General features: G+C 53.5%; 2 protein-coding genes across 5 annotated transcripts in view; both read right to left on the reverse strand.

Moving 5' to 3' along the window:
• The window catches only part of LOC107515986 (reticulon-2), an 84,682-nt gene extending 82,007 nt beyond the window's left edge, over positions 1 to 2,675 (reverse strand). The window contains exon 1 of one of the 2 annotated variants that reach the window (XM_036232491.1): positions 1,005 to 1,244. In XM_036232491.1, coding sequence (XP_036088384.1) covers positions 1,005 to 1,146 — 142 coding nt within the window. In that variant the 5' untranslated portion in view covers positions 1,147 to 1,244. Of the gene's footprint in view, positions 1 to 1,004 lie in introns of both variants that reach the window. The other variant, XM_016155320.2, reaches the window with a different exon arrangement.
• Positions 2,676 to 2,764: 89 nt separating this feature from the next.
• GPR4 (G protein-coupled receptor 4) lies at positions 2,765 to 14,034 on the reverse strand. Of its 3 annotated transcripts, none has more exons than XM_016155449.2 (3): positions 13,632 to 14,034; positions 9,201 to 9,302; positions 2,765 to 7,001 (listed from the first exon to the last, which is right to left on the reverse strand). In XM_016155449.2, exon 3 carries the CDS (start codon positions 6,147 to 6,149, stop codon positions 5,061 to 5,063), a length of 1,089 nt encoding a protein of 362 aa, XP_016010935.1. In that variant the 5' UTR covers positions 6,150 to 7,001; positions 9,201 to 9,302; positions 13,632 to 14,034; the 3' UTR covers positions 2,765 to 5,060. The 3 variants fall into 3 exon arrangements, with proteins under 3 accessions (XP_016010935.1, XP_016010933.1, XP_036088410.1); XM_016155447.2 differs by having other exon boundaries at positions 9,189 to 9,302; XM_036232517.1 differs by lacking the exon at positions 13,632 to 14,034 and adding an exon at positions 9,592 to 9,708 and having other exon boundaries at positions 9,189 to 9,302.
• Between the last annotated feature and the right edge of the window lie 2,052 nt (positions 14,035 to 16,086).

A 16,086-nucleotide genomic window follows, 5' to 3' on the forward strand; every position in this document is an offset into this window, starting at 1 on the left:
GTTTCACCAACATTGCCCAGCACAAGGCTAGGCACAGAGCTGATGCTCAGAAAATACTAGTTAAATGAAGTGATGGATGGATAAACGGTGGTTCTCTGATCCAGCAAATTACTTTAAATTTCCTTATTTTATACTAACATAGGCATAGAGCATATAGTTTGTCTTTTAAAAGTAGCTCATATTTGGAGTGTTTACTATGTCCTTCAGATCTCAGCTCGGGCTGCCCTCCTCTAGACAGCCTTCCTGGCACCATGCCCCTGGATCAGATGGCCTCTCTGAGGTCCAACGTTCCCACCACCCTGACCACTCTGGTTTGACAATGACGGGTCATGTGTGTGTGTCTCCCAGTACCCAACAAAGCGCCAGCAGGTATGTCTACTGAATGGACGGACGAATAAACACGGTGTATCACTGGATTAATAAATAGATGAATGACGCTCCGCTCTGGTTAAAATCACCCTTTTGCCAGATTCCCAGGCCACGTTCCAGACCCCAGCTTCACCCCGAGCCACGCTTCTAAGCCAGGCCTCTTTCCCGGAATATAACTGGGGCAAACGGATGTCCTAAACGGATGACATACAAGGACCTCTCACCTCCCAGACGGGAGGAAAACTGAGGCACGAGGTGAAGTTAAGGAAACTAAGGCACCTAAGGATGGCCTGGCAAACGACCCCGTCTGGTCCCTCCTCGGCTCAACCCCTGGCTCCACTCTGTCCTGGAATACCTCGCCCAAATTACTCATCCCCCACACTATTGGCTCGTCTAGACATCAGTCTCCACGCGCTCTCTTCCTCTATTGGATAGTATTTTCAACATGGGAGCGCCCACCCCTTAGCCCACGCCCGTCCTTACAATTGGATTACCCTCATGCCCTTATCCCAGGAACCATCTCTATTGGCTGCAAGACTTTGCCGGTTCGAGCTGTGATTGGTCGTGAACCCGGAGCAACCACCTGAGAGGGGTTGGAGAATGGAAAGGTTGGAGGGACACGGGGTCAGACTCACGCTGAGCTGGCGGAAGGCAGATATAGGTCTTGAAGAACTCGCTCCGGCGGGCGGCCTCCTTAATGCGGTTGGCAAGCGGCTTGCTGATCTGCCGGACGCCCAAGTATAGCAGCTTCGCCATAGGGAACGCGCCCACCACCATCTTGGCGGTCGCACGGGGCACGCGCAACCCTGCTGACTGGGCGGGGCGCCTCCAATCTCTCCCTCCTCCCCCGCCCGCTCATCGCCGTGCGTGCGAGCGTACGTGCATACGCTCGGGGAGGGAACTGCAGGGGCGCTACCTGACGTCACCGCGTCATCGCTGACGCCCGGGCGTCCGTTTGCTCAATATGCAAATGTACGGCGGAAGCGAGGCGGTCAGAGGGTGATGCGGTTAAACGGCTACTCGCTGGAACGTGGATGAGTTCCCACGCCCGCGTGGCTGGTGTCACCGCGCTCTTTCGTGACGTTACGTACCTACATGGCCTTTTCGCCCAAAGGAGGCCCTTAATTAGTCCTAATTAGAGCTAATGAATCCCAAATACACCTACCCCCGCAGGTTAGAGCTCTCACCGTGTTTGCGAGAAAGCTCTCATTTAGTCATACAGACCTTGTTTGGGGAACAGTTCCATCATTTACTTGCTGTGTGATATTGGACGAGTGACTTAACTTCTCTGGGCATCAGTATTCTCGTCCACAAAATGTGAATCATAGTAGCACTGCTGGGTTATGTGAGGTTTGCATGCGAATCTTGAATGTAGAAAGACAGCGAACTATGTTAAGTGCTTAGAGTGGTGCCAGTCACATAGTAAACACTCAATAAACAGCCCTTATTACCATACAAGTATTAGCATCATTCATGCTAGCTCTAGCATGAGGGCATATTACATCTCCAGAAGCAGCTAATCCAGCCGCTTCCCAAGTAACTGAAAAAGGCCTAGAGAGGGACAGGGGGCTGGCACAAGGTTTTCCAATCAGCAGAAGTTGATAGCCCAGCATCTTGTTCTCAGGCCCCATTGGGCACAAGGGTCCCCAGGGAGCTGACTCAGGAAGGAGTTGAAGAACATGTCCCAGACTGTCCTCCCTTACCCAGCAGGGAGTAAAATTATATAAACAAGATCAGAAAGGGGTGGAGAGAAACTTCTAGATGGTGGAGTGCTGATGGGTAATTGAGAGATTCTAGGAGAGGCAGAGAGAGAGAAGACAGGAGCACAGAGAAGTGGTGTGTAGGAGAAAGTAAACATTCAGAATGTAGAGTCGGGCACCCTGGGCTTTCCACCCCGGCTGCCCAACCACCTTTCGACGAGTCCCAGGCACCAATGGACCACTTTATCTGTAATGATGGCACTGGCACGTTTGAACTCGGATATTCTAAATTATATACTAAGAATGCCAAGTCCATAAAAAGAACTCCTCCCCAGAATCCCTTCTAGACTAAAGGCGCAAGGAAGCTTGGGGCCTGTTCAAGATCCACATGACTGGCTAACAGTCTGTAAAATGGTTTGGTACCAAGTGGATGTGGACCTTGGAGGTCAGAGGATGAAAATGATTTATCCAATATTGCAAGTGTCATCAGGATGAAGCTGAGCCTGGGATTTCTTGAATGCCAGCCCAGAGTTGTCTCCTCAGCCCTAGAGAGTAACCCTGGGGCCCAAAGACCTACTGGGGGGCTGAGGTTCCCCATGCTGGGCTTAGGAAACTTCCAAATGTGTACATGACTTTTTTTTTCTGTATAATTCACTGCTGTTTCCTCAGTTCCTAGAACAGTGCCTGGCACATAGTAGGTGCACAATAAATATTTATTGAATGAATGGGAGCGAGCATTTGGTGGAAGGATAATGTGCAAGTTTTCATCCGATTCTCTGAGGTCACTGTGTTCAAGGTGTCTGGCCAGCATCTCCATCTCAGTAGCTTTATGGCCGTAAGACGGGATGAGAAAATTACCAGGGCCCCCAGATCCCAGGTTCCCCTCCTTTCCCTTCCCCCAACACCAAAACCCCAACTTCCTGCATCTCAGTAACCCCCCTCATACAAAACCATTTTCTTCTTTGTTTTTTTTCTTGTTCCCCTCCTCCTTCCTCTTCATTTCTCTGAGAAGGTTTCCAGGAACCTCTTCTGGGAACTTCTGGGGCAAGGGAGGGAGGGGTGTGTGTGTGTGTGTGTGTGTGTGTGTGTGTGTGTGTGTGTGGAGAGATCATCACATCTCATCAGGAGCTTGGAGACTATTACACAGGGGAGGAAGGGAGGGAAATGGAAATGACCTATCAGGAGGGGTGAAGCCTGTGCAGATCTGAGTCCTTCCTCCTGTTCTCCAGCTTGGTTATAAATGAGGACCATTTCTGGTGACTCCTGGCAGCCAGGGAGGGAGAGGGATACCAGCCATGGCAGGCAGCCTTGGCCAATCTGGGGCGTGGGAACAGAGGCAGAGATGCAGAAGGGAGAGGGAGCCCAGGGTGGCCCCAGCTGACTCACCGGCTGTGCAACCCTGGGCTAATGACTTGGGCTCTTTGGTGACCGCCCTGGAAGAGGGCCTGGGATCATTCCCAGAGGTCTTTCCAGCTCAGGCTCCCATTTACCCTTTTCCCAGGATGGGCAAGAGGCTCACATTGCACAATCTCACAGACCCTTATGTTTCTCTCATCATTTCTTCAAAATACATCCCAAAGCTGACCACTGCCCCTTGCTCACTCCACCACCCACCCTGGTCCAGCCGCCACTATCTCTCACATGGACTAATGCAGTCACCGCTTCACTGGGCTCCCAGCTGCTGCCCTAATTTCCCGTTCTATTTCCCAGCAGCCAGTGAGATCCTGTTCACATTTAAGTCAAATCACATCCCTCCTCTTGTGGCTCTCATTTATCTCACAGTAAAAGGCAAAGTCCTCACCAGGACTTAAAAAGCCTCAAAAGATGGGCCTCTGTCCCCTTGACAGAGGACCTCCCATTCCTGTCACACTTCATCTGTACCGCACACCGCTGTGCCTCAAAGTTCAGACTCTCCCTTCCTTCAGGCTTTCGCATTCACTGTTCCCTCCACCCATAATGCTCTTCCCCCGGACAGCCACAGGGCTGACGCCCTCACCTCCTGCAGGTCTTTGCTCAAATGCCACCTTCTGCATGAGCCCTTCCCTGACCTCATCTAGATCACACTCCACGTCACTCTCTGTCCCTTCAGTTGGCTTTATTTTTCCTCATTGAGCTTATCAGTTGCAAACATCATATTCACTTTTATTTACTCATTTACCCTGAGTCCTGTGAGGGTGTGGCCTGGGCTGTCTTGGCCACTGCTGTATTCCCGTCCCCTGCTAGCACAGGTAAGAAAGACTATAGGCACAAATAAATCTTAAACAAATGAGTGAATAAATATCCTTCCCCTGGTTCCACGCCTCCTTCCCCAGCCTGCCCTGCTCACTCCTCCTCCAGCCAGTCACATCGATTGCCCTTCACTTGGGTTCTATCTGACACACTCCCTCTTCTTCCTCAGTCCTGACTTGGACAAGGCTGTTTATTCAGAAACTCGGAGTTGCTCTGTCCTGATCTCTCTCCCCTAGGTGACCGGAGGCTTCTCAAAAGCAAAAGCAATCACTCCATGCTCAGTGAATTTCTCCTTCCACTTTCCCCTCGAATCACCTACTTTTGCCCCCTTGTTGGAAAGAATCCTAACTTTTTTCTCTTTTTGTCTTGACCTTCTGGAAATTAATTCACCAGTCCCCTCCTCCAGGAAGCCCTCTCTGACCTCCAGACTGGGTCGGATATCCCTTGAGTTCCCCAGACCCTGGCCTCCCGTGCCTGAGCCTTTCACACTGTGTCATCACTGTCCACTAGAGCGGGAACCCATGAGGGCAGGGCCACCGTGTCACTAGCACCAGTGAACACAGGGCTGGATGCAGTTCACCTGAATTGTTAGGGGTCGTGATGGAGGATAATGGTTGACCAATGACCCACCAGCCTCAGTTTCTCTGGTTTCTTCTTGTGAATGGTAACGCAGCCTTATTTACATACGATTTGCATACTGGCGGAGGAGGGAAAAGGGATGTGGGATGGGATGTGAGGAGTGGGGGCTCCACGATTTGAGGTTCACTGCACCGGTGGCAGCATCTTCAGCTGCACCTGGTCCCCCTGGGAGGGCAGGGCTGCCGCCCAGCCGGCCACCATGGCCTTCGCCGAGCTACTCCTTTTGGAAGCCAGCGGCGTGTCCAGGGTGAGCGAGGCATTGGCCATCTCCTGGGGCTTGTCGCTGGCCAGGAAGCGGAGCAGGTTGTGCAGAGCCTTGGCCACGTCGCTGCGAGCGCCCTCATTGACGAGGCAGTAGAGGATGGGGTCGGCCACGCAGTTGAGGCTGGTGAAGGCCAGCGAGCTGTGGTAGGCCGAGAACACACGCTCCTCGAAGCCACAGTCCCAGGGGCGGCCCAGGTAGACGGCACTGCGGGAAAGCAGGAGCACGTGGTAGGGCGCGAAGCAGACCAGCACGATGGCGATGAGGCTGAGGGCCAGCCGCTTGATCTTGGCCTTCTCCTGGCGCTCGGTGGACACACTGCCCCTCACGGCCCGCAGGATGCCACGGTAAGACAGCAGCATGAGGGCCCAGGGAAACAGGAAGCCCACGAAGACCCGGTAGAGATTCATCCAGGCCACCCAGCCTTCCATGGGGAACTTCTCAAAGCAGAAAGTATGGTTGTAGCGGTCACGGAAGAGCTCGTCGTGGAACAGGGGCGCTGAGTTGGCGCCCAGCTCCGTGGCCCAGACCACGGAGCTCACCGCGACGGCCGTCTTGACGCGGCGCAGGCGCGCGAACCGCAGCGGATAGGCCACCGCCAGGTAGCGGTCCACGGAGATGCAGCACAGGAAGGCGATACTGATGTAGATGTTGGTGTAGAAGATAAACCCGAAAAGCTTGCAGGAGCCGGGGCCGTGGATCCAGTTGTCGTGGTGCAGGAAATAGTCGACCCACAGCGGCAGCGTGCAGATGTACAGCAGGTCGGCGATGCTGAGGTTCATCAGGTACACGCCCAGCTCGTTGCGCTGCCGCACCTGGCGGTAGGCGGCCCACAGGGCCAGGCAGTTCGTGGGCAGCCCCACGCCGATGACGAAGATATACAGGGACGGCGGGAAGAGGTGGTCCACGCGAGAGTCCACGTGGCAGCCCTCCCACGTGCGGTTGCCCATTCTCAGCGCTCGGGTGTTCAGGCGCTTCCCCTAGCCCGGGGGGGCTGTGGGGACGCGGGGGGCGGGAGGCCATCGGGCCCCCTGAGCCCCCTCCTTGGAGGCTCAGGGGAACATGGTGGAAGGCGGTCCACAGGGAAGAGATGAGGTTGCTTATGAAACCTGGGCCAAGCCAGGCAGGAAAGGGCGAAGCTTCAGAGGGAAAAGTTAGAGGAAGGATAGAATTACAACAGGAGGGAGGTTTGGGAGGGATTAACAAAGAGCTTTGTCAAGGGGGTGTTTATAGACCCAGTCGGAGTATAAACGAGGGAGTATTGAGGTAACACAAAAATTGGAGGAAGGGAATATTTATAGAGACAGAGATGAAGGCATCAGTGGGCCATGGGAGAGGGAGCTATCTGTACAGAAAGGAGAAATTAAGTATGGCGGTGCGGAAGCAATGGTGGGGTGGAATGTTCTAGAAGACAGAGGAAACATACAGGATGGTGTTGAAATAGAACAGAGTACAGTTAGGGCTTGTCAAAAAGACCAGCCAATGTGGGTGGTAGCGCTGTCATTCCCTAGGGCCCTGGGAAGAAAGGAGAAAATAAGTACAACCGCCATGGAGGAAATGACAAAAAGGAGGTATCCTGGCGGGGGGCGCACAGAAAGGAAGGTCTCTGTCTGGGGAATGTGGAAAAAAGTTTTTAAAAAACAGGAAGGAGGTGAGTAAGAGCTAGATCAGAGGAAGGTTATAGATGGGCGGGGGGGGGGGATCGAAGGGGGCTAGGGAGGGACTCCAGCTTGGTCCTCCTGGGGGCTGAGTGGCTGAGATGAGGTGGCCCCACCTCACGAGTCACGGCTGATGCTGCATGCCTGTGGGGAGAGAGGCCTGCAGTGAGGGGAGTCGCGGACTGCCCCCTCGGCCTGTACCCCTCACCGTAACTCCCGCAGGCTGCAGAGGGTGGACGCCCTGACGATGCCACGCCGAGCCCCATTCTAGAAAACAGATCTCCGAAAGCACAGATTTGAGGTGCCAGATGTACTTGCCTAATGTTAAAATAATGACCCAGCGCAGATTTTAGAACTTTCTTCCGGAAACCATGTAAACCTGGCGCAAGGATCCTGTCATGCTTTGGAAAATGCAGGACTAGGTTATCGCTATCATTTCACAGACATGAAGAAGGGGCCCAGACAGGCTGGGTCACTTCCCACGAGGGACCTGCTGTGTGGTCTTGGACTTATCCCTTCCCCCACCTGAGCCAACAGCAAGGCAGTGATGAAACCGGAACCGGAACCCTGGCTGGGGCCAGCCTCCCACCCCTAGCCCAGGGCACCCCATTCTTGACCATGTCAACAATAGTGATAGTAACAGCTAGAGTTTATGAGTCCTACTTCATAGCAGACCCTGTTCTAAGCACTTTAATGGGTACAAATTCATTAAAATGTATTGAACTCCAGGAGGAAAGTACTATTTATTCCCCCTGTTGGACAAACTGAGGCACAAAGCGATTCAGAGACCTGTCCAAGGTCCTGATGCCCGGAGAGGGGAAACCTCGGCTCTCGCCCCCTTTGCTCCAGCCTGTGCTTGCGTTTTCACTGGAGAATAACTGGACAGAGAGAGGTCCTGGGCTCACAGCAGGGCCTGAGGACCAGTGCTGCTGAGCGCTGGGGGGAAGGGATGAGAGGAGGAGGGGCTGCTGGACTCCATCAAGGTCAGGGAGCAAGGGCAAGCCCGGGACCAAGACCTGCGGTCTCCTCCCTCAACGACCACTCCCTGCATTGCCTCCTCCCTTCTGACTTTTCCCGGTGAGAACCTCAGGCCTGTCACCCCCCACCCCTTGGTCCTGGGAAAACCTACAAACACAGGGCAAAGGACAGTCATGGACCGAGCCCATGCCCGTTGTCAGCCCTGGAGAGAGGGGGAGCAAGGGCCTGAATCGGAGGTATCTTAGGAAACCACCACACCGAGGGGCTTGCCCAGGTTTAATATTATGGGTTTAAAAGAAAAAATCTTAACTGGAAGCCCTGTCTGAGACAGAGAAAGGGAGACACTGCTCTGTGTTCTCCACGAAATAAGGGGGGGCACCTCTGAAGAACCCCTGAGACACACTTTGAAAACCACTGGTTGCAGATGGGAGGGGGATTGGGGGGCTGGGTAAACAGGTGATGGGATTAAGAAGTACAAATCGGCAGTTACAAAATTGTCACGGGGACGTAAAGTACATCACAGGGACTATAGTCCATAATATTGTAGTAACTGTAGACAATGCCGGGGCGGGTGCTAGATTAATTGGGGGGATCACTTCATGAATTGACAGATGGCTAGCCACGAAGCTATACTCCTGAAACTAATATAAAATAACATTGAGCGTCAATTGTAATTGAAAAAGAAAAAAAAAAGAAAAAATATATAAAAAAGAGAAAGAAAACAAAAAAACACTTGAGCCAATTGGACAGATGAGGAAACTGAGGTCCAGGTGGGGGAGGGGATAAGTCCGAGACCACACAGCAGGTCCCTGGAAGCCTCCCTTATGCCTGAGCACCCTTCCACAGGGAAGTCCTCTTGGCTCTGCCGAACTCCACAACAAACCCTGAACCTGTGCATGTCTGGAACCCCTGCCGCTGCCTGTTCAATGCCACCATCACCGCTCGCTTGCCTGGACCCCTACAGCAGCTTCCTTGCCGCTTCCTGGGTTGCCTTCACCTCACTTCCCACGTTGCATCCAGAAATGTCTCTCCAACCTGGAAATCGGCTCTGGTTACTTTGCTGCTTGAAACCCTCCAAGGGCTTCATACGGGCCGTGGGGTGAAATCTTAGCTCCTTGCCCCAAGTGACAAGGCATGGCCTGACTTTCCTGCCCACCTCCCCTCCCCTGCCCCAGGGGGATCAAAGCCAACGACCTTCTTTCCAGTCTCAAAACCTGAGCCCTTACTGTCCCTCCCCCTGGAATGCTCTTCCCTCAGACCTTAGGACGAGCTCCTCCACCTCCTGTACCCCCTCAGTGAGGTCCCTGCTACTAAGAGTCCCCCCACCCCCCTACCCCCAGGCGCTCTACTCACATCTCCTTGTACCTTGTCTTTGTCTGTCTAGAGTGGACATTCCAGTAGGTCAGTCTCTTTGTGTTGATTGCTGTCTCCCCAGCATACAGGAGGTGCTCAATAAATGACTGTGGACTGAAAGAACACAATTTGGTCAGCCCATCCCCCAATGTGGGCTCCCTCTCCCCTTGAGGTAGCACCACCCCCCACTTCAGGCTCAAATAAGTCTCTGTGGGCTCCCGGAGAAGGAGGTGGGGGTGGGGGAGCAAAAAGGGCGGAAGCCCTGATACATAACTGACTCAATTCAGTCCCGCTAGGTGTGTTCTTCCCCCATGGGGTTCCCAGAGCAACTGCCTTCATGGCTGGAAAAGCACAATCCAGTCTCTCCCTTCAAATCAGACCCTGCCCCCCAAAACCACAACACCTCTTGCCCCTCGCTCAGACTCTAGGTCCCCTCTGTCCCCTCTCTTCTTGCGACATTGAGGGAATTACTTCTTTTTCAGGAGCCTCCGTTTCCCCTTCTTATAAAGGGGGTGTACAACTTTTAAACGTGTCAGGTCAGATATAAAAAACGCTTGGTGATATCATCTATAAATTATGTGGTATTGGAACAATTACTGCTATGCCACAAGCACCAGAGAGCTGAGACTGGAAACCCCCGGTTCGTAGTGGGAGGCGGATCCCAGACCTGGGATTTCTCTTCACCCCACCCTGTGGAGACCCCCTGGGGTTCGGCTGAGGCCGGAGCAGGCGCAGGGGCAGGAGACTAATTTCTGGCGGCCAGAGGAAATACACTTCCCACTGCTGATTTCCTCACCTCTCCCATCTCCCATCCCTCCTCCTCAACGCACCTGCTTCTTGGGGGTGCTGGGCATGGGTGAGGGGCACCCAGACCACCCTCCCTTTCTCCACCGCCTGAGATCTACCCACACCAAACCCTCCAAAGACAGCACAGGAGCACCAGACTTCAAATTCCGCAGTGCAGCAGGCCTATTTGCGACAACTATGGGCGAGAGGCTATTTCTGCCCCTTTCCTGGTACAGGCGGGGAAACCAAGGCCCAGAGGGGCACACGATGTGTGAAGACGGGGCAGTTCTGTCATTCTCCACTGAAGAGTTTTACTTCCCTGAATGTTTTCTCCCCACACTCCCCGCTCTCCTGTAATTTTCCTCAAGTGTTTCCGGGGTTCTGAGACCCTTTGGAGAACCTGCTCAAAGGTATGTGGACTTTCTCACCATGAAAAAAGCAAACGGCTGTGGTGTCTTGGGCACCCCTCTGTCACCTGACTACCTGCCCACCTTGGCGCCCAGCGTCAAGACTCGCTTCAGTTGGGATATAAGTTGCCTCCCTTCCTCAGGCTTTGTTGTCGACTTGATCCCCAAATGTCACAGCCCCCACCAGAAGCTCCCCCTGTTCCACAGGCCCCCCTCTTTGGTCCCTGCTGGCCCCTCCCTGGAGGGGCAGGGAATAGAGTAAGCCCAAGTGTGGAGCGATAGTGGGGGGAATGAGAGGGCTTCAGACCCCGGCCCCCACTTTATGCCTCAGCTGCCCATGCCAGATAAGTCCCTAAGTCTGTAAGCTGCGTCCAAACCCAGCAAGGCTCAAGGACTGGGGAGGGGGGACAGTAGAAAGAATAAGAGAGAGAGGCGATGCAGCCCCCCACACCCCCGCTGCGCTTTGCTCACTCACCAACCTCATCCCAGAAGCCACCGGGCTGCCTCTCCCTACTTCCCCCCTTCCTGGGCTCCGGCTCCCCCCTCTCCTGGCTCCCCCCCACCCCCCCCCCGCCCTGTCCCCGGCAGCCCCAGGGGACTGGCCAGCTCCGGTCTGCTCATTAGGGGACGAAATGTGATCACCGTGCCTCGCTCCCCACCTGGTGTCCTGGCAGCAGGCGGAAACCAGGGGGCAGTTAGGCCACCCTGACCGCCCCGCTGGGCCTCAGTTTCCCCTCTTCTACCAAAGGTCCCCATCTCCCCCAATGCCCACACCACCAGGAAGGGACACCAGGGTCCTGACACTGTCCCTCTGATGTTCTAGATCCAAATTTCTCAAATCCTCAGGTTCTATTGTTAGTCCAGTTCACGGTTTATCATTGTATTATTGTCACATTCTGGAGCTCTACCTTTTTTCTGTTCTATTATTATTATCATTGTAGCTTTCCATGCCCTTACCAGATATTTCAGGAGGCTCACATTCCAAGATTCGAAAGTTCTATTGTTAGAACGCTCTATGATTTTTTTTTTAACATTCTACGACTTTCATAATCTATTATTAAACTCTCAGTGATTATTATCTTTGCCAAGCAAAAACATGAATACGTATTTCCCTTTTTTTTTGCAGAAATGAGAACATACTCTATGTACCGTGAACCCCACATCCTTTTCCCCTCTCATTTATTCTGTTTTTTTTAACCTTCTAGGGGCCTGAAGTTCTAAGATTACACAGAATTCTGAGATATCAAGGAATCATGGGCGAGGCGTTTAGTCACCACCTACATCTAGCCCCTAAATTTTCACCACCTGGGGGGAACACTAGGGGCCCAGGCTGCCTCCCTATCCCTTGCCCAGAGGGCCTGGCCTCATCCCTCCCCGCTCGCTCACACCAGCTGAGTTATTATTTGTCTAGACACAAACCAAATTACAGGCCCTGTCCCAAGGGAGCAGTGGGCTTCATGGGGAGGGTCAGGAGACAGAGGCAGGCGGGAGTTAAGCCCTGCCCCCCGACACACACACTTCCCTGCCTCTCTCTCTGAAACTCCTCACCTTCCACCCAGACCAGCCCCTGTCACCTCTTCCTCGCCACTACCATGGTTTTAGAATATTTTCTCTGTTTCTAAAACGCTGCCTTCTGGGTCCCAGCCACTCGTGCTCATCCCAGCATTCTTCCCTCCTCCCCATGAGAACCTCTTTCTCCAAATCAATTCGACTTAGTGGTAGCAAAAGAAGCCAGATCACAGGATTTGGGCTTCCGCGGAAGTAGAGTCCCAATCCCCAGCCTGGCACTGGCTCGCTGAGGCAACCTCCGCAGTTGGGTCTTAGTTTCCCCATTTGTCAAGTGGGCGCTTTGGCTCAGATGGCTCCAAAAGCCTTTTCAAGCTCACAGCTGCGAAGGCTGAAAACTGCCAAGATTCCAGGACAAATCTCTCTGGATCTGAGGATTCGAATACCCTGAGGACCTGTGGTTCCAAGGATGGAGCATTCCCAGGCTTCTCCGCTGATCTGATCGTCCTCACATTCTGGGCCCTTTTATCCAAAGACTTCGCATTCAAAGCTTCCCGATTATGCGATTCCTAGAGTTTGGGAGCCACCCCATCAGTCTCTCTCATCTCCTCCTACTGGGACCCCCCAGAAAAGAAAACCTTCTCATCCTCACCCCAAACCTGAAGTCAAGTTCATTAACAGAAGCGGAGCTGGGAGAAGTGGGGTGCCCTCTCAGTGGGTTCAGGAAAGAGCAGGGTTGGTGGTGGGCCCTGGAGGGGACATTGGGGGGTGTGACTCCCATCATCTCCATCTGCCCCCAAGCAAATCCCCCAGGGCACACCCTGAATGAGTGCACAGCACATCTCCCTCGTCCGATGCTTCCCAGAAACTGCAGAGCTACCCCTCAGCCTGGTTTTTGGGGGGTTGGGGTGGGGGGTGTCCAGCTGGAGGAGGGAGGATGAGGCTGAGGCAGGAAGGAGTTAACGTAGTGATCCAGACAAATCCTGGAAGGGAGGAAGTGAGGAGGAAGTCCACCCCACAGCCAGGAATTCCTGAAATCAGAGGGTGGGATGGGTGGGACCTCAGGAGCATCGGGGTGACTGTGTGAAAGGGTGCCGGGGTCACAGCGTTACTCGGAGTCCACCTGCCCCAGGTGGCAACCCTACTGCCAGCTGCTCCTCAGGCCAGAGGAAAGCTCTGGGGATGGGTGAGGATTTGGAATGAGGTGAGCATGGGGTGGCAGGTTGGGGTCGAAGATACAGAGAGACGGGGACAGAGAAATAGGGAGAGAGGCAAGAGAGAAACACAGAGACAGGAAGGGAAAAGGCAGAGATGCACAGAGACAGAAGGATGTGGAGATGGAGAGAGATTCATAGGGACGGAGTTCCTCGCGAGGCTGGGAGAGAGAGGCCAGCAGAGACAGAGAGACAGAGACCAGACAAACTGAGATGGAGAGGCAGAGAGAAAGAAACAGGCACAGAGACATCCAGAGATGGAGAGGAAGAGACATATCCAGAGGAGGAGGGTCAGCGGACAGACAGACATCAGACACAGGCGGAGACTTGGAGACAGACCAGAGACGAAGTCACCCACAGAGATGCCGGGAGAGCCAGCACCCGAGAGGGGCGGGCACCAGACGGCGCGGGAGACCGAGGCAGCCGACCTAGGGGCGCGAGGCCCGGGTGGGTGGGGATGGGAGTGCGGGGAGCCGCGGCCCTGAGGCGGCTGAACCACAAGCGCGGGCCCGGGAGGGATCAGAACCTACCTGCGCGCTTGGCTGTACGGGGCGGCCGGCGACGCTGTCGGCTGCTGCTGCGGGGTCTGGGCTCGACGGTGGCGCGGGAACGGGTGGCGACTCCTCCCGGCCGCGGCCCCGCCCCGGCCAGGCCCGCCCGCATTAACCCCTCCTTTGTCGCTCCCCCTTCACCTCTGTAAGCCATCACCCACTAAACGCTTCCAGCGCCAGGGAAATCTCACCTGTGGCTGGAACCTGCCTCCCCCGCCAATTCCTACAGAGTCCCCAGCCTGGAGGCTCCAGTCTCATTAATCCCTTTGCTCACCCTCCCTCCAACCCCACACTTCCAACTTGATCAAACCCTGGGGCTGTGGGGGGAAGCCCTCCCCCACCCACTTTCCTTCTGCCGAGCCACTTACTCCCCTCCGAGACCCCAAGCCTAAGTAAACTTTCCTGTCATTGCATGCCCCCACCCCCTATAGGAGAGAACAGAGGAGTCTGGGAAGCGACCCCTGGAAGGAGTCTCCGGGCTTGCCTCTCCGCCAGACCTCAGGCCGCTGACCTCTCCGTGCCTCAGCTTCCTCTTCTGTCTATAGGGTCGCACCCTAGTCCCTTTGTCATGGGGATATCATTTTGAGGTGTCAGTACTATCAAGTCTGCAAAATGTGACCGCCCCATGCCCCCATTCCCCCCCTGCTCTGTTCACTTTTCTCCAGAGAACTTGTCATCATCTAATGTCCTGTGTATTTCACTTAATATTTTTTAATTATCTGCCTCCCCAGGAGGAGTGTCATTTGCATCTGTTTTGTTTCCTGCTGTGTGCCTGTGACCTGTGACCTAGAAGACCACGGGTACACGATTAGGTGTGCAATGCACATGGTTTTCAGAGAGTGAATACAAGACTGGCGAGTGCTCCCGACGTATCTGCTTGTTTTTATTATCATCGTCGTATCTTTCATCAGTTGATCCTGAGAATTCATTCTTGGTCAAAGTACTTCCTTTGGACAGATTTGGTATGCAGCACTCAAAAATGGCAACTATTCGTTTTGCAAATTCTTGCTTATTTTTTCAATAAAAATAATGCCCGGATCTTAAGGGAACAATGAGTTTGTGACAAACAGATACACCCATGTGACTAAGTGCTCAAATCAAGACAGAGGACATTCCCATGACCCAGGAGTGTAGTTCTTTCCCCCTTAGAAGGCAATATTCACAGTCTTCTTCACCCCTGGGGGCAACTCTGCTTTCTGTTTTCACCAGAAATTAGTGTCACCTGTTTTAGAACTTCATATAAATGAAGTAAAACAAAAAAATTTTTAAGGTAGCTATTATTATAGCTATTCACTGTGTGCCCTCAGACAAGTGACCACACCTCTCTGAACCATATTACTACCTTCTTCTCAAGGCTCTTGAAACAAAAAGTGAGTGTAGGATGTGGTTCCATAGTGTAGCAGTTAGCATGTCTGCTTTACATGCAGAAGGTCCTGCGTTCATGCCCCAGTAGAGCCATTGGTCCATGGTCTACGGCCATGCCACCCTGAACAAGCCTGATGTCTGATCTCGGAAGCTAATCGGGGTCGGGCCCAGTTAGTAGTTAGTTGGATGGGAGACCACATAGGAAGACCAGGTGCTATAGGCATTAATAATAATAAATAATAAAAAAAAAATTTAAAAATGAGTGTAACCAAGGACCCAAGCAACCTGCAATGCACACGGACATAAAGGCATTTTCCTTCTACCTTCCCTCAAGGGGACAGTCAGGGATTGTCCAAGGAATGTGTCGTGAAGGCTTTAGGCCCTCCCCACAAAGAATCCCACATACATCCTGCCAGCCTCCTGGCCATCCCAAGCTCTTCCTAAAGAGAAATTCTGGGACTCCTGGTGAGCGAGGGTCCCCTTCTCTTCTAGGCTCATTCTAAGTTTGTGCTGTAATTCAGTCAGGGTCCTGGCGGCAGGTGGTGACTCAGAGTTTAAGTGGCAGCATTTATGAAGGGATATTTTAGAGGAGTGGGAGCCTCAATGAGACCCAAGCCATTATCACCCTTTGGGGAGAAAGTTAGAGTTTGGAGAGGAGCCCCTAGGAGCTGGAGCTGTAGGTACAGGAACACAGCCACTGCCAGGCCAGCAGGGATGCGGGAGAGGCCGGAAAATAAATACTCCCACCTCCCTCCTCCCACGCTTGGGTTTCCTGTCAGTCAGTGCCTCTGATTGGCAAAACCCAACCAGAAGGCGGAGGGCAAAGGACCCCGGTGGGTGGAGTCTGCACAGGGTAGCCTTCCAGGGCCCATGGCAGGAGAAAAGCAGAGAGTGACCCTGGGGGGCACGTGGAGAATAACCAATGCCATTCCCATAGAACTTTCTAGGCCTATTTTCTCATGCAGGTCTGAGGCTTGCCAGTAGGGGGAGACAGAGCTCCAAACACCCAATGAACAGGATGCTTCAATAATGCTGGCCACTTCCCCAGGACTTGGCTGACTAGTAGGTG

Source organism: Rousettus aegyptiacus, unplaced genomic scaffold (assembly GCF_014176215.1).
Source record: "Rousettus aegyptiacus isolate mRouAeg1 unplaced genomic scaffold, mRouAeg1.p scaffold_m13_p_14, whole genome shotgun sequence".
NCBI classification, from domain to species: Eukaryota; Metazoa; Chordata; class Mammalia; order Chiroptera; family Pteropodidae; genus Rousettus; species Rousettus aegyptiacus.

Bases quoted from the DNA above. Each gene is read 5' to 3' on its own strand.
- GPR4 (XM_016155449.2), bottom strand. From the start codon at position 6,149: ATGGGCAACCGCACGTGGGAGGGCTGCCACGTGGACTCTCGCGTGGAC.